Source organism: Dermacentor albipictus, chromosome 4 (assembly GCF_038994185.2).
Source record: "Dermacentor albipictus isolate Rhodes 1998 colony chromosome 4, USDA_Dalb.pri_finalv2, whole genome shotgun sequence".
Classification (NCBI taxonomy): Eukaryota; Metazoa; Arthropoda; class Arachnida; order Ixodida; family Ixodidae; genus Dermacentor; species Dermacentor albipictus.
The window spans coordinates 6,236,875-6,259,834 of NC_091824.1; the positions used below are offsets into that span (position 1 = coordinate 6,236,875).

At 45.2% G+C, this 22,960-nt stretch overlaps 1 protein-coding gene across 1 annotated transcript in view; it reads right to left on the reverse strand.

Annotated features, from left to right (window-relative positions):
- The window catches only part of LOC139059024 (collagen alpha-1(II) chain-like), a 1,291,347-nt gene that overhangs the window by 879,509 nt on the left and 388,878 nt on the right, over positions 1 to 22,960 (reverse strand). Inside the window, exon 12 of the mRNA XM_070536814.1 lies at positions 4,557 to 4,610. Within this exon, the coding sequence (XP_070392915.1) occupies positions 4,557 to 4,610 (54 nt within the window). The remainder of the gene's footprint in view (positions 1 to 4,556; positions 4,611 to 22,960) is intronic.

Below are 22,960 nucleotides of genomic sequence, written 5' to 3' on the forward strand. Positions count from 1 at the left end.
TCCGCAGTGATGGCAGAGCGGAAGGTGTTTGAAGGCGCGCCAAACGTAAGTCTTCCTTGGAAGACTGCGCGGGGCGAAGAGTTGGCGTGCGGGTGCCAGCGGTGGTGAACGACGGAACTCCGGCGCTATGGGGTGCGAATGCGGAGGAGGAACATGACGGTTGGCTACGGCGGGGTAGGTCATCACTTCAGGCAGTGGTTGCAGTGATCCCAGCTTCACTTGGGGAACTCCTAATGACCGCTGGATTTCCTCTCGCACGACATCACCGATCGAGACAACGTGATAGTAGGACTTTGGGAACGTCTTCTGTGTCTCCTCGCGTACAATTGCTCGGGTTGTCTCGCGCATGCCATCGGTGGCATGTGCTTGGGCCTCCTGCTTCGGTGTGATCATTTAGCGATCATAATGCTTCGTGCGGATTTCCGACATCTTTTCGATGGCCGTAGTTCGAGTGAAAATTGCCCGACGGTCTTCGGTAGGTTATGAATAAGTACGACAAACATGTCTTGCTTGTCAGCCGTCATCAGGAAACAGACTTTCTTTTCTTCTGGCATGCCAGGGTCAGCATGACGAAACAGCCAGGGCATCTCGTCATTGAAGATGGCTACATTTTCGCTAGGTATCTGCATTTGACATTCTAGGACTTCAGGCCTTTCTCTCCGTATGACGCTTGTAAAAGCCTGCAGAAAGCTGCTGTGAAGCAGGCCTCGCGACATTAAGGCTGACTCTCGATCCTAAAGTCATGTGCGAGCAGAGTCAGCCAAATAGAAATAAGCATAGCACAGCTTGTCCTCGCAGTTCCAATGGTTGAATGTCACGATTATTTCGCAGGTCTCAAGCCAGGTTTCTGGGTCTTCAACCAATGATCCACGGAAGGTCGGTGGATCTCGTGGCTGGTGAAGTATTGTGCTGTTGTCGTGCTTATTATCTTGGTGTTGCTTGTTCTGGTCTGCATGGGTATAAGTCCGCACTCGGGGTGCTGGTAGGCTGCGTAGCCTTTTTGTAACTCTGGCTTTCTCTATGGTCCTGGGCGACGCCGGTGTTTACTTCGGGGTGTGGGTCTCACGGGAGCGTCTGGTACATGAATGCAAGAGCACCTCCACCAGATGTCACGTAGTAGTAACCAGATCTCACGTAGTGCTACTGGGAAGAACACAGTAGCAAAACTACGCATCACGAAAGTAGCTTTCTATTGGGTGACCCTTTGCCTGCAAATGCAAGTGACACTCGAAGCACAAAGATAACGCAGACACAGACCCCGGTCGTCGAAATCTCACCTGCGGGTTAAGACCGTCGGCTCTTATAGATCAGTCGTCGAAAGTTAAAGCGTAACCGCTGGTGCGCGTGTATTATTCGAAAACTACTACAAAATTTCAGTCGCACAAGCCTTCATATTATACAAGGTTTGGCGAGGATATACACAACAGATACAATCAACGATAATATACCCGCAAACCTTATAAATCTGGTAGGCAGATCTTGCGCTGAGTGATAAAGAGTTTACTATTTGTTATCCGGTGAAAAATGGTTACTGGAGACAGATAAACAAGTACACATGTAATTATCAGTATTGCCATCCGCAATGGACATAAAAATGAGGCGGTCACTGAATAGCTGTATAGCCACGCCCACATAGGGCCACCAGCGCCGAGATCCTCAGGCCTGAAGAATTAAATGGTGTTGGACGTTCCAGTAGGCTCCTTATATGGCACATATCACTAGTTGTCTGCTATCCCGTTGCACAGAGGACACCAGTTCAATCACACCGTCCATATACGATCGGCCTCTCCGAAATCTGCAGATAAAACGAGACTGTACACCATTTTTTGCAAAGTAGCCATTCTAGCCTACTCAGTACCATTCGCTACACCCATTTACCGAACAGCTTATCAGGGATACAGTCCGATAGTGTGAAATATTACGCTGGCTTTTCGATGGCTTCAGCAGAGCCACAAGATGATTGCACTTCCAGTTGTTAGGCCCAGTCGCTGAGCCCTATGCAAAGCTCAGAGTGACAGAACTTCTCGAGCTTCCATCACAACATCAGAAATAACGCAGCACCTGATTCCATCTGGTCCAGGAGATGTTGGCAGGCGGGAAGCAGATATGGCCACGTCGATCTCTCGCATAGTAAAAAGCGCATCAGGACCTTCAATATGAGATGAATTGTGGGAAGGCCAATTGTGATGGCTTTGGCAAAGGGATGGAAGAACTCACAAGGGATTTGCAGAAGTCTTCATTGACATCGACTTCAGGCCGGCCTTGCCATATGACCCCAGCACTGAACAGAGTGAAGGCGATCGAAGGCTTCGCACATTTTGCTAAATTCTAGAGATAGGTTTTCTTGGTTGGAGAGATCCACAGATTGTCCACCAGCGCCGCATGTAGAGCTAATCAATGTGCATAATGCACGACGTTGAGGCCAGCGAGATACAGGTTCGTGTAATGGTTATTTAGCTTTGCTTCATTTCCGTTCTGCTCGACGTTGTATCATGCGAAGTCACTCGTGCTGGACATGAATAAGTGATTTGGGTGCCGGTGCGCTGCGATGTTTCGTTTTGTTGCCCAAAGTCAATGTAATTACATATTCAATATGGCAGGGTAATTAGGTGGTTGGACAGGTACCGTTCTCAGATTTTTCGAATGATGCCTAATTGATACAACGTACAGTGCTCGGAGCTGCGAGATGTAATCATTTCAATAGGGTATATGTTGCCAGGTGGTCACTTCGATCGCAGCCAGCTCCAAGATTCAAACGCAATATTAAGACAAATGCTGGACTAAGGTCCTCAAAAGAGTTGCTGGAAGGAGTTCCTCGCCATCAAGCCTTGACTAGGTGTGAAATGAATTGAACTTTATTTCTCGTTCATTCAAATGAGGGTAGGCTGAGACTAAAAGCATAAAACCTGACAAAGGTCTCAGCCCCCGTAAGCGACAAGTTGGACAGCAGATCAGCAGATACGTACGCACCATTTTGCAAGTTATAACAGACTTGATTGCTGCCAAAAAAAATCATAGGAACAACGTCAATTGTCATCTTGCTCATATACCGTATAATTAATACCGTATAGTATACCGTATACCGTATACCGTATAGAGTACCCCATGGAATCGTGGGCATTCATGTCGTCGATGAGTTTGTGGGAACATCTGGAAATTTGCAGCATGAAGAGCAAATAAGAACATTCTACCCTCTATGTTCGACGTATATATCCACCAATGGCTGAAAATGTGCACCGATTGTACTTGAGCGTAGTACAAGCATGCTCGTCCGAAGCATGTGTCAAAGCGTCTTTACGAAGCTACATTAAATTCCGAGGAACCAAAGTGACCCCTTTACTTAAATTGTGTTTATTCCTTGACCACAGTGGCACATATGCAAATACGTGCAGTGAGCAAACCATGTTGGGTTCACATATTACAGTCTTGAGAAACCACTACTTGAGCATCCAAGTGGACAAAGAGCTGTTTTCGTGAGTATGCAAGGCCCCACGTATCCACTCAGGTCACTGGCATGTTGTCATTCGTTGTGACGTGGTTTGGGAGGAGTGAACGGCACATTAAAACCAAAATCCCACCGCTTAATTACCTCTGCACTAAAGAGCGACGCTTTGCATCTGCTGCACTGGCGAGTTTTATTGCTTCGAACAGACGTTCACCTGTACATACTTACCTGAATGAACTTTATATGGAAAGAGTCGTTGTTTTAAGTGTAAAATGTTAGAGCATCTAGGCGTCTTCTGTAATGGCAATAAGTAAAGAAGCCGGTGGCAGTTAGTGAAGAAAACAGTTTCGCGCACAGGGAAGCTGTTCTTGACCTTGACTCGGTCAGTGACCGCAATTTTGTGATCAACAGGCAAGCTGACCATGTCGAACTGAGGATTGAAAGTGCAGGGAAGCAGAATGTTTACTATCTCATTACTTGCAAGTGCCTGGCGATTCAATGTGACATTGTTCTCCCAAAAATCATAAAGGTTGCCCTTAACGGTGGCAAGGTGAGAACTTACTAACTTAGGAAGTACGAACAGTGGCTAATGGACAGGCAGCTTTTATAGTGGCAGTGCGAAATTTTCATACAAGTTATTTTATTAACCTCATTTCATCCCGAGATTATGCCGCATTGCAACCCAGACGAATAAAACAAAAGGCAGCATGAATTCATTTTAGTGCGCAAAAGTACCTTGTTACCATATTATGAGATATTGCAATAAAATACAATATTTTAGAAAGGCGCGGAGTAGCCCTGAAAGGGAACGGTTGGTCATGGTTATTTTAGCCATGGAGAGTTGCTCAACATATACACGCTCCTCTTACAGAAAATCACGTTTGTCTATTATCGGATGAGTGCATGCGCCACCGCCGGGAATCGAACCACTGAGCTTCAGACTTGCCTGCACTAGGTGTACTGCGGGGCTACCAAATGCGTTACCACTCTTTAAACGTTCCAGCAAGCAAACAAAGAAGTTACGTGAACGGCTCGCGCCCCTGACGCCGTGCGCCGTCATCGTTACATTGCATCATCTTGCACATTTGGAGAAAGTGTGTAATTTACTCACCCTGTGACCTTTAGCACCAGGAAGTCCCGGCATGCCAGGAAGTCCTCTTTGACCCTGCATATGTAGGAGAGAGCGTCAATTAAAGCTTCCTACAGGGAGAATGGGCTAACAAATAACGTCCGTTGCTTACTGAAGATGACGCAAGCCCACATTAACGTGCGCATTGAAGACAGGCTGTTCCCTAGACTTTCCGTTTATTAATTACTTCTCTCCACTTTGTGGGTTTCCGCAGGACTATTATGTCAAATTCTTGCCTTTGCTTCGTGTTGTCGACAAATTCGACTTCGCCCTGCCACCTGCTAGCCGCCTGGTTAGCTTAGATGGGAGAGCGGCTGCCCCGTGGTGGTCCCGGGTTCGAGTCTCGGACGAGGACGAATTTTTCTTCAACTGTGAGGCTCTTCATTCGAGGAACCCATGTGGGTTTCCTTTGTAGCAAACGCTACGAATGGGTTGGTGTCTGATTTAGACTTTTTCTCGACGGATTATTTTACAAAACGAATCCCCAGAAGCCATATTCTAACTACGGGTTTCTTTTCCTTTTTTTGCGATCATATGGAATCTTACAAAATCGCCTTTGGCAGATAGCCTAGGTCTTGCGCTTGCCCTGGATTACTCAAAGCGGTGGACATTGCTCACTCAAGAAATTGATATCATTATTCGAGTAATAAACAAAAATGTAATATAAAAATTAGTGACTTTTATACCACATATTGCAATTTACAAATTGTAGCAGGTGACTTTGCAATGGTCCCCTTCGAAGGATTTGTGAAGTTTGCACGTGCTTCGAGATATGCACCATGAAGATTGCTCTTCGCACAGAATCTGGCCAATTTCGCATTTTTTATTTGGATAAACGAGTGCTAGTTGGTATGATATGATAGCACGGTGTGTGGCGCTGCAAAGGTGGAAGACACATGAACACCAGAATCTCAAAAACGGGAGTAACACCAACATTCTGTCGCTAATGTTTGTCATGCATCTTTACAGAAAGATGGTGTGTAGAGATGCGCATAAAATTGATGATGGAGGGTAACAGGCAGGAAAGCACATCAGAAGAACATACGAGATACGAAACACTTGCCTCAAAGACGTTTCGCATGTAGTCATCCTGTACGAAACCTTTCCTCTAACGAATAAAAGCAGTCTCTAGTTCTGAAACTACTGAAGGTGCCCTGGCATGCGTGGGGCCACAGTGCCCAATGATAAATAAATAATTTATCTCTTCCACTTGTGTTAATTCCGACATAAGCTGACAATGTCTCCTATCACACATGAGGCGACCCTGGTGTTTGGAATTGTGCCCAGCCAAATTACTTGATATTAGTATCTTGAATACTGCTTTCTGGTGTTATCGAAGCCTTTTGTTTGAGCATGAACCTGTCTGGTCTACGTATCGTTTTTCCACACGCGAGTGTCATTTCATAAGCAGCCGTGCGCACACAATATATATATTTATGCCGGCCTTGCTTGACGGCAAACTTGCTTTGAATAACGTTTCTGCATTGGCCTCATCGTTCTAATGGTGCATATTTAATTCGGTAGCCATTTGGCGCGTCCTCCCCTGATCCCGAAACTATTTCTGTCAATTGCACTTCTTTTTGCCTAAGCTGTCAGCTCGCGGAAGCGGGACAAGCATTGCGCTGTTGGCGCAGTGCGCTCACCAATAAGTCGCATTCCCCTTTTGTGCTAATTTAATACACTTTAGTTGTGTTTGTACTGCTCGTCTTCTCTTTTCCCTGCCCCACTGTTTCCGTCTGCAACGATTGCATTGCTTCAAGCATTGCTATCCTGCAGACGTTTTTGCGGATAGAAATACTTCTGCTTTCTGGTCAAGGTTACAGATTTCCGTGGTGCTTGGCTGGGCAAAGCTGCTAGGTCGAACATCAGTTCCTGTTATCGCGCGAATTCTTGAATACATAAAACAAGACCCCTCCTCATCATCGCAAGTTGGGCCAGTTGGTATGCCAGAGTAAAAGCTTTGTAGAACCCAAGGGCATGAGATTGCGCTGACTTTCCCTGTTCTCGTGCACTTGCGCTATTCAAAACGTTTGCCAAGAAACTTCCATGTTTACCCACAACGTATTGCCGGCTTAATTTAAGTGGACATAACAAGCCTAATATTATGCATTGATTAAGGTTTTCTCATGGCCTAACTGTCGGGGTTTTTAGAAATTAGAGGCCAAGGCAGGAGAGCCTAACATTTTGTGCAAAAGTTATTGGATAGCCCTGTCAAGGAGCGACAGTGCCGAAAAAATTGAAATACATGGTAAACACACTACGCACTGGGTGTGCGCGTGCGCATGTGAGTGTGTTGTTTACCTGCTAGACAAAGCTAAAACGGATCAGAGGGCCTTGCACCACATATGTTGGTGTCTGTCAGGCTCAGGACGAGAGGAAGCTTCCTTAAACTGGTGAACAAGGCTAGAGTTGTGCGAGAATAAAATTAGGTCTCTTTTCCTTGATTTTGTGCATGACAGAAAAGGCATGGCATTTTGAAGACTTGGTCTGCAGAAATCGATGGCCGTGTGCTCATGTCTGGTAGGGGAAAGGCGGGCCTCACGAAAAGTGCGGCGGCTACAATTTTCGAAGGGCAACCAAAGTACCTGTAAACGAAAGTAAAGAGCCCTCACTGGCATGTAAGTCGGAAGTCTCATTCTGTTGCTTCCTGCAGCACTGTTGTGCAGCCTAGTGGCTCTTCGCCGTTGAATCGGTGCGTTCCGATGGAGCGCCAACGATTGACTGTACTGTAACAAGCACTGCCGACGAAGGTGACTATGAAGGAAAAATCAGCGTCACAGACCCAAGCAAAACGGCCTTGAAATATTATTCAGCTCTGCTCCAAGCGTGCGCTTTCCTGCATTATCGTGGGCTGCTCATCAAATCGGCGCCGAGGGAATCTATTCTATTCAACGACACTTGCATTCCGCCCAGTGTTGCGTCCATTTTCGTGTTTACCAAAATGTCACTGCACGTGTAAAGTAATATGTCTGTTAAACTTCATGTCGGTTGTAGCGACATTTATGTCCATCCTCGAATACGAACTCTAGCCGTACAGCTTCCCATCGGAGTAACGATGTGACCATCAGCCGTCCGAATCTGGGAGCCATGTCAAAAGTAAATACTTTCTTCAGAAACATCGCCTTCTTCCCGCTCAAGATAGAAAGGTCCGCACCGGTATCCACGAAAGCGCCAACCACGTAACCGGCGATCACCGCCGGTATGTCGAGTGAAAGCCGGTCATTCCGTTCAGCTGAAGTTGACGTCGGATCGGTGCGCCTGCTTGTTTGCGTCGATCGGAGGTGTTCAGCACGTCGACTGCCAGCTGTCTTGCCCCCAAAAGGGCACTGTAGTTAGCTTTCCTGGTGAGACTTGAATATCGTGCAGTCGAATATCACTGGGGTGGTGCTGAAAAAAGCCCAGGCAACCGCGAGCGTGAAAGTCGTCCGGTAGGCGATGGTGTGCGCTAGTGAGCCAGATAACATGCAATATCGTGGGGTCATTGGCCAGGCTGGGGTGGCAGCACTGGACGTTTGTATTGGCACAGGTGGTACAAATGATCTGCCTCAGCACAATGGAAGCACAGAGGATGGTGGTCCGGTGTGTGCCAAACAAACAACTTCCAAGAGGTCATGCGTCGATCGTCGGCGTAGTGCAGTGGCTGCTCTAGCTAAAGCACAACAGGAGGAGTGGCAGGCGGAAACGCTGCAGGCGCGCGTTGTTCTTCGGTGTATTACACTGGTTGGGCTGGTGAAAGTTCAACCGCACGAGTGGCGTGAACAAACAGCAGAGCTGTAGAAGCAAGGAGTCTAAGGGCTTCTCTTCAGTCGGTGCAGGCGCAGTGTTACCATGAGAAAAGGTGGACTGGAGCGCTTGGTGTACTTCATATTTTTCATTTGCAATGGAGTTCACCGTAGCTCGTGACGCGCCGTAAATCTGCATCTCTTCGCCCACAACGGTGCGGATGAGTTCGCGGAGGTAGTCATTGTTCCTTCCGGTCGCCATGAAAATATCGAAAGCGGAAGCCACGTTCACTTACTGCTCGTAGAAGTTCGGTCGCTGCTGAAGCAGCTTCTGCGTACTTACACTGTCAGATAAAAATTTGGCGACAGTCTTCGGAGGGCTCCGCATAAGACCAGCTCCTTTACTCCTCCCATTAGGTAACGCAACTTTCTGTCCGCGGTCATCCCAGGGTCTGCTCCTCTGGAGAGGCTCGTCATGTCTTCGACGAACGCGGTGACACTTTCGTTGGGATGCTAGACGCGGGCCTAGATCGCTCGTTGTGCTAGTTGGCGGCGATCAGCGCTGGTGTAGGTGTCTTGTAGCTGAGGGCAGAACTCATAACACGACGTGAGTTGCTGCTCACAGTTTTTAAACCGCATACACGCGCCGTCCTCCAAGCACAAATAGACGTTGCTTAGTTTAGTGGCGTCATCCCATTCGTTATACACGGCCACGCACTCAAATTGGGGCATCCCGTCTTCGCCGCCTTTGAAGAAGTTACCATGGAACGACTTTGGGTTCTGAAATGTGTACCGAGTCGTCATCGTGCTATCCATATTAGTTGAGGTGGTTGGAATCACTGTGCTGCCTTCTGGAGGCAGTTCCCTGATCCTGTGGCTGGCCCAATTGACGGGAGTCTCTATTGTTATTGGTCTAGTGGTTCCGCTCTCAGGAGGGGTCCTGCGGCACGAGTGAGAAATATCGAGCACCTCCACCAGTGTGTCATGTGTCTTCAAGAAGACTGGCGACGCTTAATGAGGACAAGTGGCTCCCGAAAACAACGGTGATGGGACCAGGCTATCGAAATAGCGCGGTAGCGCGCGCACTTCTTCCTTCTTGTCCTTCCTGCCTCTTTTCAGTTGGCAGTACGTTATGGGTAAGCCAACTGAACGTGGTGCTGTTGGGATCAGTTGATTTGCCAGTTCGGTCACCAAAGTAGATGTAATAATAACTGTCGTTAGTAACTTCAGTTCTTCTTGTTCAGGACCTTGTTTCTAAAGTTTTCCCACCGTGCTTCCGAGGTGTGCCTTTGTGAAAGTGGAGGCACAAAAAGTGCCCACTGGTGACATCTGGAGACGGTATATGTCGGTCATGCAATACTGTCTCAGACACCTTGAGAATACATGCTGCCCGACAAGCTATGAGATCTAAAGAAAAGCGCTATTTGAAATGTACAAAAGTGTCAGCGCTGCACAAAGCTGCATTACGTGCGCAGCAGTAAAGGCTTGATAACTTGCGCATTTCCAGACCTGCACTGCAATGCTGACGAGCGCTACTTTTGAAGTGCAGCACACTTCTCACAGAACTGCTTCAGGAAAGCAAGAACGAAACTAGAAAGCTACGAGAAGATATAGCGGTCATGTGGCAGGCTCTTGATGGGCCACCAGCACTGTAAGTTCTTTTGAATGAATGTATTGCTGCTGCTAAGTGCACAATGAAAAAGAGAAGACAAGATACACAGATGACTGGCTTCCACTGTGCGTGCTTCTTAATATACGAAGCCCTGCAACATATTCCTTCTTTCGAGACAATAACACAATACCCCTTTCTTGTGAATTCACATTAAGCATGTACATTAGTATGGTTGGCCCCAAATGTAGCTTTGATGAAGACTTTTTCAAAGCTTTGAATATGAAAATCTCTATATGAGCACATTTTCAAAAAAGAAGAATGCTCATTTTCGACGAGGTACACGTCTGGAAAGAGATGACTGTCTACTCTCAAACTATGACCTATGTTGGTGTTGTTGTTTATGGAAAGCAGGGTGTCCAATGCAATCAGCTGCCTGACCATGGTCTCGTCTGCTTTTTCGCCATTTGTGAATAGCTACTTAAAGCAGGTAGTTGTTCTTGTCTAAAAAATATCCACAAAACGCACTCTTCTTGCGCAACTACTCATTCAATGAATTGTGCATTTAGAGCGCGCTGGTGTTATTTTGATGGTGCGGTGTGCGACGGTGCTTCAACTAATCGCGCTATGCGGAGACAGCTCGGGGCGTTGGGAAGTGTGACAAATGCATTGGAGCATCCACTGGATGAATCTAGAAAAGTGTATGTGCGCTCAGATATTCCCTGTATTTTTTTAATGCATTCGAAATCGTCTTTACGAGAAGGAAAGTTTGAAAAGACAAGGCGATTCATAAGATAGTCTGGCTACGATGCTCTGTATGTGGCAGACACACAGCATGATGCTGAGCTCAGAGTATGTCCAAAGTTGACGTGCAACCATGTTAACCCGCCGAATATGCTGAAAATGAGATTGAAACTCACAAAAAAAATTTTTTTCAGCAATTCTGCCGATAAAGGCATACGGTGTTACGCACGCAAAGGTGCAGGTCGGCTTTATAATGCCTAGCGAACTATCGAGTTTACGCTTTTTCTGTATAACCTACTTGATGCCCTTAAAGGGAAGCTGAAACACTTTTCGAAAAAAATGAGTTCTCTGCGGCATTCTACAGTTTTGAGTCCCCTGAACACGAATATCTCGTTCAAAAAGGGCGGAAACAAGCGAAAGCGGCTGTTTTTTTCATGAAAACGCGCACCAGCGCCGCAGGGTATCGCGCGAACGCCGCTGTTGCCCGTGACTGGTCGGAGCCGCTGTGACGTCAGTGGCGGCAGTCGCCGGTCGGCGCCGCCGTTTGAGAGCGTAGCACGCTGTTCTGTTCTGGCTGCATAGCTGAGTTGTAAGCATTATGGAACGTTCTCGCTGTCTCGGACAGCTTGTATTTTCGCCGTACATGTTCGAACCGACAGCCGATACGGAAAACGATGGCGGCAACGGCGGCAACGACGATGTTGAGTGTGCCAAAAGCGAGAGCGATGTGTACACCTCGCGCGCTGGAAATCATAGCTGTTACGTATGCTTCTTTTTTTTTCCATGTAGCTGCACGTTCCAATGACGGGAGAAAAAATGCGCTAAAGTGTCACTGGGAACTTGCTGCTGGAAGAATGCCGAAGCACTAACTTCTCATTAGATTGTAAACACGGGAACAATTCCGCGATGTCAAGCACCTTGCCGATGCTTGTCTGAAGTCCCGTGGTTTTCTGAGCGTTGATACACGTACGCGAACATAAGTGCCGCGTTTCAAAGCGCGCACATGCAGTGCTGCGAGGTACAGTCATGGAAGTTGCTTATCATACACATCCAGATCGAGATGGTCATGGGGATTATATGTGCAATATTCAGAATATGGTTCGACGACTTTGCGATTGTGGCTCGATCAAGGATCGGTATGCGCGCTCCATGCTAGTGTTGACATAAAGATATTAGGCAGTTTTAGCACCGCCGTGTGGTAAACATGATAACTGCAACCGTACGTCGAATGTCACTAGGCAAGCCTATACTCAAATTTATACCTCAGGTGCAACGCTGTGAAAGCTACGCACGAAGTCCGGTTACCAAAATATATTACTGCGCGCGTTTCCGTCTATGGTTCGCAGCGTGCCAGCGGTATTTGCTCGCGCGAGCATGCACGTGAAGCTGCCGCGACGGGCCGCAATTACAGAATGCCGAAAAGAAAATTGATTTAAAAGAACGTGTTAGCAGCTGTATAAGTACACGGATCGTTTCTATGGGTAAATTCTTTTTTTTTCATTCAGAACTGAGCTTATATATGAAAAGTTTTCTCAAAAATCGGGTCAAGAAACATCGAACTTTTTCTAAGTGCGAACGCAGCCACTGCAAGAAGTATCTCAAGCCTCCACAGCGTTGCACCTGATGTATGAAACGGAGTATAGCAACGCTAGCAACAACGCGTTTCCGCATTTGTCGCAAGGCTATCCGGCTATCGCGGAAATGGTCCGAGCACAGCACAGTTGATTTCGACGGCACGAACTTATCTCTCCTCACCGCACTGCGCTGCAAGCTTCTTGTGCTTCGGGAACCTGTGAAACACCACATCGTCTCGCCCGCGTGTGCTCGCGCAGCCGATTGCTGCACAGAACGAGGGCATGTTGGGCGCCCTTGGCTGTAGGCACTCACGCAGCACAGAAGGAAAGAACAGTCTACGAAAACCGCAAAACAAACGTGAGCGGCGGCGGCGGCAAATCTCTCGTAGCGTCGTTCAGTAAAGCGCAGGACGGAAAGAAGCATGCCAGCGCATGCCAGCACGCCGGTCCGGCCAACGTTACTAGACTAGCTTCAGTTTTAAAACTCGGCGCCACTGCGCGGAACCGCCACCCGCCCGCGCCTTCGTGGCGCTGCAGTCGCGCCCGGCTTCACTTCCTCACTAGCCGGCTACGCGGGCGGGACGGACGAAGCATGCGGTGCAGCGTTGGTGTATTCTGTGGTTCGTTGTTGACGGCAAATTTTAGCAAGCATGTCATCCTTGGAACTGTAGCCTTCGCCGAGTTTCTTAAGACTATCAGCTGACGATGCGGACGTGCTGTGTACCTGGCTGCATAGGCCGCTATAGGAACGATGTCAACAGTTTGGCGCACCACTTTTTTTCTGTGCTCCCAGCAATGCGATGCTTCGCTCGGCGTGAAAAAGAGCGATTCGTCGTGCCGACTGGGAACAGTTGTTGCTGTAGTAGCCTATGATGCGTGTGGCTCCTACCCACGATGGGGCATTGGCCAAGCAATGGGTGGATTATTCTAAAGTAATATGGAGCATACATTTCCTAATAGCTATTGAAATAGCATTGAATAGCGCAGAACTACCTGTTAAATAAAATCAGGAAGGTCATATAGAATGAGTAATAATTAATTTAATAGTAAAAACAAAAAGAAAGGAATTTAGCAGGGCATCCGTTTAGATTCCGTAAGGAATGTTCCGACAGCGTAGCATGCATCCCTGTGGCTGAATCCCAAAGTGGACGCTCCGAACGAAAGAAGACCGGGAACACACTGCGAAATCAACGGCACGCGCTCGTGCCACTGCTCCCGCGTTCGTCGTCGTCTTGCACAGCTGGCTGCATGGCCGTTCATCTTTCCAGCGTAGAATTTCGCTTCACTTCTGTCGTCGTAATGGGGAGGCCGCGTTTACGGGGGTATGAGCCATTGCTTAAGGGAGTATGAGCCACTCATGGTCTTACGTAACGGAGAGACTTAATTTTGAAGAAATTTAATTTCAAAGAATCACAAGCGGCAAATCGCAGGCGATGGCTGCTAACAACGCCGCCGAGCATTGCAAACTCGAGACATCGAACGCAAGCGACAACTGCGGACTGCGGGCACACCATCAGTGACGTCGTTCTCTCTCGCAGCCGATTGTGTGTGTAACCTCATAACTGAGAAATACTTTAATGAGCCCTCGGGATTAACCCAGTGCTGAACACAGGGGCCGCACGTTTCAGCTTCGCTGATTAAGCATCTTGACGGAATGAAAAATCCGGCTTCTTTTTTTTTTGTGTGTGGCTTGTGTGTACAAAGACCGATCTCATCTTTCTTTTTGTAGCGCTTCTTTGGTGTGGTGACAAGCTTCGCTGGGGATGAAGATCATCGTAAAATCACGCACTTCGGCCAGATATTCAGGCTCCTGAGCCTAAACTGCGCGAAACGTTAAGACGACAGGAAGAAACACACGCCATTTAGAGATGCAGCTTCTGCGCTTCGCTGTATGCGTTTCTTCCTTTCGTGCAGTTTACCCTTCTTTCAGTATTAACGAACTGGTGCGATAAATCTTATTACTGTAGGTGGATATCGCTTTCTCGTGGTATCACTAATTCGGACAAGGGGAACGCCAGCGAGCGTGAAACACGCACCAACGGCGGCCCGTACGCACGAGCTCAAGGCTGTGACGAGGCGTCTGCAGTGGAGCCCGATGGAACAGCGTTGCCCTCTGGCGGCTGTCACAGAAGTGGCGACAGCGGCTGTAAGCGCGCGGGCGGGGAGTTTTACAACTGAAGCTAGTCTAGTAACGTTGGGTCCGGCAGCTCGGTCCCCGCCAGTGACGTCACTCTCGCCGGTTCTCTCCTCTGGTAACCTCCTCACCCGGCGCTCCGGGAAGCGATGGGGGCGTGTCCGCGGGGGTGATTTAGAAAGCGATTTCCGCCCCTTATATTAACAAAACGAAGAAAAAAATTTCGGAACCGTAAATTATTAGGTCTGTTCTTCCCAATCCCAGCAATTCATGGAAATTGAAAACCGCTTCAGCTTCCCTTTAAGCAGCGCTTCCCAGCGGAAGGCCTGACTCTTGGATGCAAAGACTTCCTAGTAATGGAGAATGCCTTCAGGTGGCTTGACAAGTCGGAAGAAGTTGTTCATGGAGGCATTCCCAAAGACTTTTTCCTGGCCCAGTAAACTGCACGGGGATTAGAGTGATATAGCACAGTGACATTCAAGTGAGTGCGGGAGCTGTCAGCTTTGGCGGAATGCAATTTCGAATATGTTCTCTCCTCTAAGATAAATCAAGGTCCTTTGTGGTGCTTCTTGGGGGGTAATAAGGCAAGCAGAAAGCCAGAATGAACATCCTGCATTTTCAACGTTTTCGCAGCTTTGTCGAATGCTTTCACTACCTTCATTCCTGAAGCCACCAGAGTTTGGGAACTGCAGAGCTGCTGAATGCATCCAATTTGCTTTTGTAATTTTGACCAATTTTAGAGGCGTATACAAGAGTTCACTTGCTGAACGACCAAAAAAGCTGACACATAAGCTCAATGGTATGATCAACGAAGGAAACTGGGAGTGTGAAGAAGTATTAGAGCACTACTGCAATGCAGCTGTTGACTGCATAATCTATTCTGTTGCTGGATTCGTAACAAGCTAGTCAATCAAACATCATGCATTGTTTGCAAAGTAGCACCTAATGGGCACAAAGGCTTTCGAAACGCTGCTGACGCTGACATTGCTAACTGCAAGACAAGAAGGAGGCTAACGCATTCAAGTGCTCACCTTTTCCTGATCTTTAGGCACACTGAGCAAGTTGCAAAGTATGCAGGGCAGAGCCATGTGTATGATAAGACTACAGGTGCTGTGCTGGCCGATTTTGAATTTACATTACCCTCCAATCTCCACAAAGAAGACATATTGACCAAATTACTGCACTACTACGTTCTTCTGCGTATGCGTCAATACTGCCGGCAGGTAAAGGCCAAGAATAAAAAGCTGGATCTGCGCAAGTGGTTAAGGCTATTTGAGCTCATGCATATGAAATAAGCGGAAAACAATTTCAACATCGCTCTAAAACAAACAGTTCCGGGCACTCTCTTTGAGGGAATATGTGCTTGTCCCATATTTTACTCTCGTTTCGGGAGTAGATCGAGCCTCTATGAGGGCAAGTAGATAAACTCCTCCTGACAGAGTTTTGTTACTCCACCACAAGAAAGTGCTACTACTCTTCCGCAGTGCGCTAATACTGTCCCTAACGAAGTAGTACTACTCTCCCAGACCGAGTGCGTCTACTCCTCCAAACCAAGTACTTCTACTCCGCCAAGCCGAGTGTTTCCACTCCCCCGAACGGAGGGCTTGTACTCCTTCCGAACAGAGTGCTAGTACTCTTCCCAATACTGTGAAAGCACGATGTAGATCCATTGTCACGTTTGAACGTATTTGCAATACCTAAACGTAGGGAATATTTGATTCCTTCATAGGCAGCTCCTACATTTATGCTTGGTGAATGGGCTGTAATCTGTAGTCGACGAGTCACTCAAATCAAACAATTTTTCCCTTAAAAGGTAAAAATATTTATTCATCAGTTCCAAAACAAACTGAAAAATAATTTTAGAAACATACTGACAAACACATAAAATGAGATGATAATGATGCCCATGAATTTAGACGCATATTATAATAACACATAAGTATATTCTGTAAAGTTTCATCAGTATTTCAGTGTAGAAATGTCTTAATTTCAATCGGCTCCTTTTTTCGAAAATAAAGTATACAATGGAAAGTTGAACATAGAAAAAACTGTGCAAACTCACGAAGTATTGACACCGTGATCGAAGAGAATTCTGCATCACATCGCTGCCCAGGAAACGCCTTTCAGGCACAGAACGCGAGCACTTATATGCCAGAGGTTCAGCGATTGGCTGCTAATGTAGATAAATTGTGCAAGAAACTTTTTTTCTGTGCCATATTCTAAGGCAGCGGCTCATTTATTACCTTCCTGTACAGCGTATGAATGTTCCTGACTGAAAGTACAGTACATTTAGAAAGGTATATTCTCATGTGAGGCCACAGGTCCAGCTGCCCTTGCTTATACTTCACATAAAGTTATTCGTGTATGGGCTGCATCCCATTGTTTCTGAGTGTGTCTTGTCGTATTTCTGCAGCAATATCCTGCCTGGTCTCAAGCCGGTACAGAGGCGTATTATATTTCCTATTTGGTTGGCCACCTTCCGAAAGTAATTTCCTGGTGCAGTTTGGATTTATCCGTTACACTTTCTCACAAATAAATAAAATTAATTTTACAATATTATCAAGTGTGTAGCAAACGAGTATAAAACCACAAGGAGCATTGGCATTAAATTCTTGCGAATCGAATGTCTTGTCATATAAGGGAGCTTTTCATTCCCACGACAGTAAGAATGTTACACTTCTGACTAGCAGCTTGAATATTTACATGATCAATTACTGTGACCCGTTGATTATGCAATCTAAGTAATGTATAGCATGGCTTCAGATATGATCCAAAAATAATATGTGACGAAATGATGCATAATAGGTGACATAAGCATATGTACACACAGGAAAGTGCACGAAAAAGACAAACAAAGACGCAAAACATAAAATGAGAATGGCACCATCCTGTTTCACATGCCCCTTCCATGCACGTGGATTTTGCATGCGACTATGCATATGCTTGCACAATGAACCAACTACCTGAAACCAAAGCTTTTTTTCCTACTGAAGTGGTTAAGATGCGCTAAAGTAAGAAAAATTATCGCATTTCACAGAATCATCGTCTTAAAACAAGTACACATACGTCAAGGAAGATTAATACATCACCTGATTGTGCCCTCTTTCTTAAGTCCAGAAGAATTATGTCTACAGAAGCCATGAAACTAAGGGGATTTTGCTTAACACTATATGTTCACATCCGCCAATTGATGAAAAAGTGTTCTACTCAGATGCTCTCAGTTCTTTGCATTGAACGCCATCTCTACCTCCACTAGCATACTTGGTGGACAAGTAGATTGGAGAAACCACAATCTAAAATTTTTAAAATAATATTCAATTCCAAGTCACTATATGGCTTCTAAGACGTAAGGTGTGAACCATGGTGTACAGAGTTGAAGGCCTTAATTGCTCCTTGCTTTCGCTTCGGGAAGCACGACCATTTCTAATGATGTCGTGAACATTCACGTAAATGGTAATGACTTCTTAAACATGGGATTCTCTTCCCGCAATGCTTCCCTTTTCTGGTACCTAAAAGGAAGCTTTAATACTATGGTAACAATAAAATTAAAACAGCGCTAGACGACAGTACCAAAAAAAGGGAGGTAATAGATAAAAGGGAAGACATGAAAATCTGTGTAATTCATGTCAGCATTTATTACACAGAATCACAGTGGTTGGTATTTGCACCCTTGCATTCACGTGCTGCTAGATGTAAGCTATTAAAGCTGGTAAATGTTAAATGTATGTAAGCACCTAACCAAGCATAAGCTGTCGCTTCTTATAGTGAACACAGACCCGTGCTCATTGCAATTATGTATTATGTCACTAAGCAAATACGCAATATCATTATACCGCTATGTTTAATCACATGGATATATCAGTTGAGAGGCAAGACAAAAAGCAGTCACTTCTAATAACTAATCAGCTTTTTTTAACACATTTAAAACTTTTCAATGACACTTACTCCTACGTGTTTGTCTCCAGAGGGCATACTTGATTTTGACTTTCCCATCAGAGAGATTACATAAATATACCATGCTAAGATGACTGCCTAGAGAACGTGATACTTTTTATCTTGGTGTGACATATTGTATTTTGATCTTGTTGACATTTAAACGATACACCCAATATACCCTCATTCTAGTTGTCTTGTCCAAATTGCATGGCTATGTATTTTGATTTTTTGGAGTGCGCTCTTCTGCTCTACGTGCAGCCTCGCTGGGCTGGCTCTGACATTGTTGCGGCCTTGCAGCTGCCTTCTTGCGTTATATAAAGTGGGTGCCTGAAAAATATCGTGTGCAGTAGTCAAAATGAGGGCATGATGTAAAACAGCATCAAGGCAGTCAAGGTCATGGCACTAAAAGAAATTTTAGCTCTTATCTTTCTACTCAAATGCATGCGAAACATCTAAATGACTGCAACAGTCAACTGCTAAACTAACTTCAATTTTTAGATCTAAGCAAAAACTAAATAACCGACAGCCCATCCTCGTTCGGCACCAATGTTAAAATACTCCTGGCAATAAATAGAATATTGGTAATTGTTAGATGTCATAAGTCTGTTATTAATCAGGTGTGCCGCAAACACGACTTCTGACACATCTTAAGCACATGCCAGTGTGACCCCCGTACCATCTCTGGTTTTGCCCCTGCTCAAGCCATAATTTGAGGATCATATCTGCAAACATGATGCTCAGTACTAATGAAAATATGATCCTCTCGTTCAATGGATATGACTGGATGTGCATATAAGAAAGGGCAACAAGGCTTGTTATGACAAGCTTACCACATTTCAATAATAACAAGAAAGTTCATGGCGGCCTGCATGTAAGCTCACTAAAAGGTATGAACTTATTTTCATTTATGAGGTGCGCAATGGAGTTCATTTTACAGAGACTCAAGTACTGCTTCAGTTTGAAATCTAGCATTTTACATTCATGAAGGCATGTAAACGCTGCAGTTAGACCACAGTTATTAGTTTATTAGACCAACTCTTCGTTTCGTGTACGACAGACGAGTGTTAACACGGAATTGAAGCAACGTTTTATTTTGATGCTTTATTTTTCTACCAAAATAATAAAGCGATAAACAGATTTTCAACTGCCATGCAGTAGCAAGATGCACAATTTACGCTTGTAAACCCCAGAGGAAGGGTGATTTAGCTGTTCATATGACATAACTCTGAAACGCGAACTCATATTAGCAAATGGACAGGCATGTTCAAGACATTCCCATACAAAAATGCATACTTACTTTCTTTAGACTTTTTTCCAACTTTCTATCAACTTTGTTAACATCCTATGTACTTTTACTTCCTATTAACGCTTGTTACAAGAAAGTTGGTAGGCTTTGTATTTACTTTCGTTTGAAGGAAGTTTGTTAAAAGAAAGTTGAAAGGAAGTAGGTAGGCTTTGTGTTTACTTTCGTTTGAAGAAAGTTCGTTGAAAGAAAGTTTAAAGGAAGTTGGTAGGCTTTGTATTTACTTTCATTTGAAGAAAGTTTGTTAAAAGAAAGTTTAAAGGAAGTTGGTAGGCTTTGTATTTACTTTCATTTGAAGAAAGTTTGTTAAAAGAAAGTTTAAAGGAAGTTGGTAGGCTTTGTATTTACTTTCGTTTGAAGAAAGTTTGTTAAAAGAAAGTTTAAAGGAAGTTGATAGGCTCTGTTTTTACTTTCGTTTGAAGAAAGTGTGTTAAAAGAAAGTTTTAAAAAAGTTGGTAGGCTGTGTTTTTACTTTTTTTGAAGAAAATTTGTTACAAGAAAGTTTTAGAAAAGTTGGTAGGCTCTGTTCTTACTTTCGTTTGAAGAAAATTATGCCAATTGTATTTGCTTAATTCATTTGTTCATTTAATACTGCGATAAAGAAGCATAATATGCAAATTAATTGGTAATACAATAATTAGTACGAATGCCAGAGTGTCACAGTGATAATTCCTTCGTGCAGTTTGAATTTAAAAAAGCAATAATAGGAGACAAAATAATTTTTGCTGCGTATGGACATATAATCAACGGAAGCAAAAGTAAAATATATTTGCCTACACCGATGAAATTGTCTATTTAGGAAGTTTCTTCTACTTCAAAAAAAGAAGTACTCTTATGCATTTAGCGTCCCTTTACGTCTCCGTGTGAGGCAGAGAGACTACCTCTGCTCCTTCTAAAACAGTGGCCCTATTGGACTTCTTGACGTATTGTAAGGCTGTTTACTTTAGTTCGCGACGTTTTCTTGCCTTTTTCCCTTTCGACAGGGTGGATAGCTAAATTCTTGAACGAAACCACGCAAACGTAGAGGACGCCGCGTTTTTTAGTAGTTCGTACGTACATATGACTCGGAGTTGTCACCGTTGCCGCAGTGTTGTGGAGTGGACATGAAATCCAGAAGTCGTTCAGACGCGCTCGAACGGACCCCGAGTTCGAAGCCTACGCTGATTCATATTATCGCACCGATAACAATTATGAGGCGATTTGTGCGCTTCCACTTTTCCTATTGTACCAAAGAGAGTTCTGAGGCTCAAATAGACACATTTTAGCGTTCGCCAACTACCCGCGCCGAGATCGGTCGCCACCGAAGCTTAGGCACAGCGTATACCTCCGAGTCCGTCTGCACGCTATCGGTGTGTCTAGGCTCAGGAATCAAGAAGTCTAACAAGGATAAATCACTCTTTATTTTTGGATTTCGCATCGGTGTTCTTAAATAAACCGTTTTCTCATGTTTACAGTGCCAGCACAAGCGACCAGCGCCGATGCTACGCGTCATAAACACGTATATGTGCTGTCGCCGAAGGCTCCCAGCACTAGCCTGCGCTTCGCTGACGAAGATATATGACTAGGCAGACGTGTCGACTGGAAGGCATATTGAATACGGACAGCATGTTTGCCTTTGTGGTACAGGCGTGAGCTTTAGTTGCTGGGCGATAGCGCATCTATCGCACTACCATGTCTGTGCGAAACGTATCTCTAGAAAGCTAAAACTGGTTCTCATGTTTAACTTCACAAACTATCCACTTGGTCCATCCTGTTGGCGTGGCGCAGCTTTTGTCTAGGAAGCGCCTCGACTTCGTCGCCGTGCAGGAGACGAAGATTGAGAGTGATGACGAGACAGAAAGGGCTTTGCGACCCTTTCTGTCTGAATATAACGTCTGCGTTTCACACGCTCTTGGTTTATCCGCGGGCTCTTTCCTGTTTCTGAAAAAGAGCCTATTTTGTTCAGCACTTAGTTACCATGTAGACACTGAAGGTCGATATATATGTTGTGATCTTGTGTTGCAGGGTGTGCCATGGCGATTAGTCAACGTCTACGCATTTAATGACGCTGCAAAACGAATTGTCTTCTTTGATACTGTGCGTAGTCTAATGGACTGTGATCGTTGCATTGTGTTGATGGGAGATTTCAATTGTGTATGTGATCCACGCGATCGAAGCGGCATTGATACTCAGCGGGACAGCAGTGGTGAAGTTTTATCTAACCTAATAGAAAGTGCAGGGCTCATTGATATAGGAGTGTCGGGACAGGGAGCTCGCTCTTATACACGAATTCAAGGTCGCTCTTATGCCCGCCTTGATCGGATTTATGTTTCTTCATCCCTCCTCTCCCGGGAACTGTCCTGCACTACTATCCCAGTTTCGTTCTCTGATCATTGCATGGTTATCGCAAAAATTGGTGAGAAATCTGTAACTAATATCCGACCACAGTGGGCACTCTGGAAGCTTAACTCTGAGCTCCTAAATGATCAGGAATTTATTAATCGCGTGCGCATGACCCTAAAAAATTCTCTTTCTACTGACTTGCCGTTATTTGCAGCTTGGGAACTCTTTAAACAAGAGGTTCGTACAGTGGCTATAGAAATTGGATCGCTGAAAGCATTCTATAGAAAGAATGAAGAAACAATACTTCTTAGAAGCCTACACAACCTTTATCAGGTGGAATGCGAAATGCCAGGCACTTACACTGTTGACATAGAAAATCTTAAATGTGAGTTGGAAAAGTATGATGCACTGCGTTACAGAGGTGCGCGAGTTCGATCTCGAAATAGGCGTGCTCTGCAGTCTGAGTAACCAACACGTCAAGCTTTACTTGACGAGCGACGTCACGCTGTTTCCAAAGTAATTCCGGAAATATACTCCGAAGGTAGTCTTCTAACAAATACTAATGACATAATTTCTCAGTTCGAAACTTTCCACACTATGTTGTTTAGTGCCCCTCCGGATGATCACGATGCAAAAGTTTTAGAGAGTTTTGTATCTCTTGTAAAACCATTACAGGATGACGAATGTGCAGTTATGAGTGGTAGCCTTACTATCCACGAAATTGAACTAGCTATTGATCAGCTGCCTATGTCGAAAACACCCGGCCCTGATGGACTTTCCTGTGAATTTTACAAAGCTTTCAAACCAATTATCAGCCCTATATTATTGGACATTTTTATTACAAGTTTAGAGGTAGACGCCCTTCCGCAATCTTTTTGCGAAACCCACACAGTTTTAATTCCAAAAAGTGCAGATAAGGAGAAACTGCGTTCTGTTGAAAGCTACCGACCAATCACATTGTCAAACGTGGATTATAAAATTTTTGCAAAAGTTTTATTGAATAGATTGCAATTTGCGATGTCAATTCTCATTGGTTCCCATC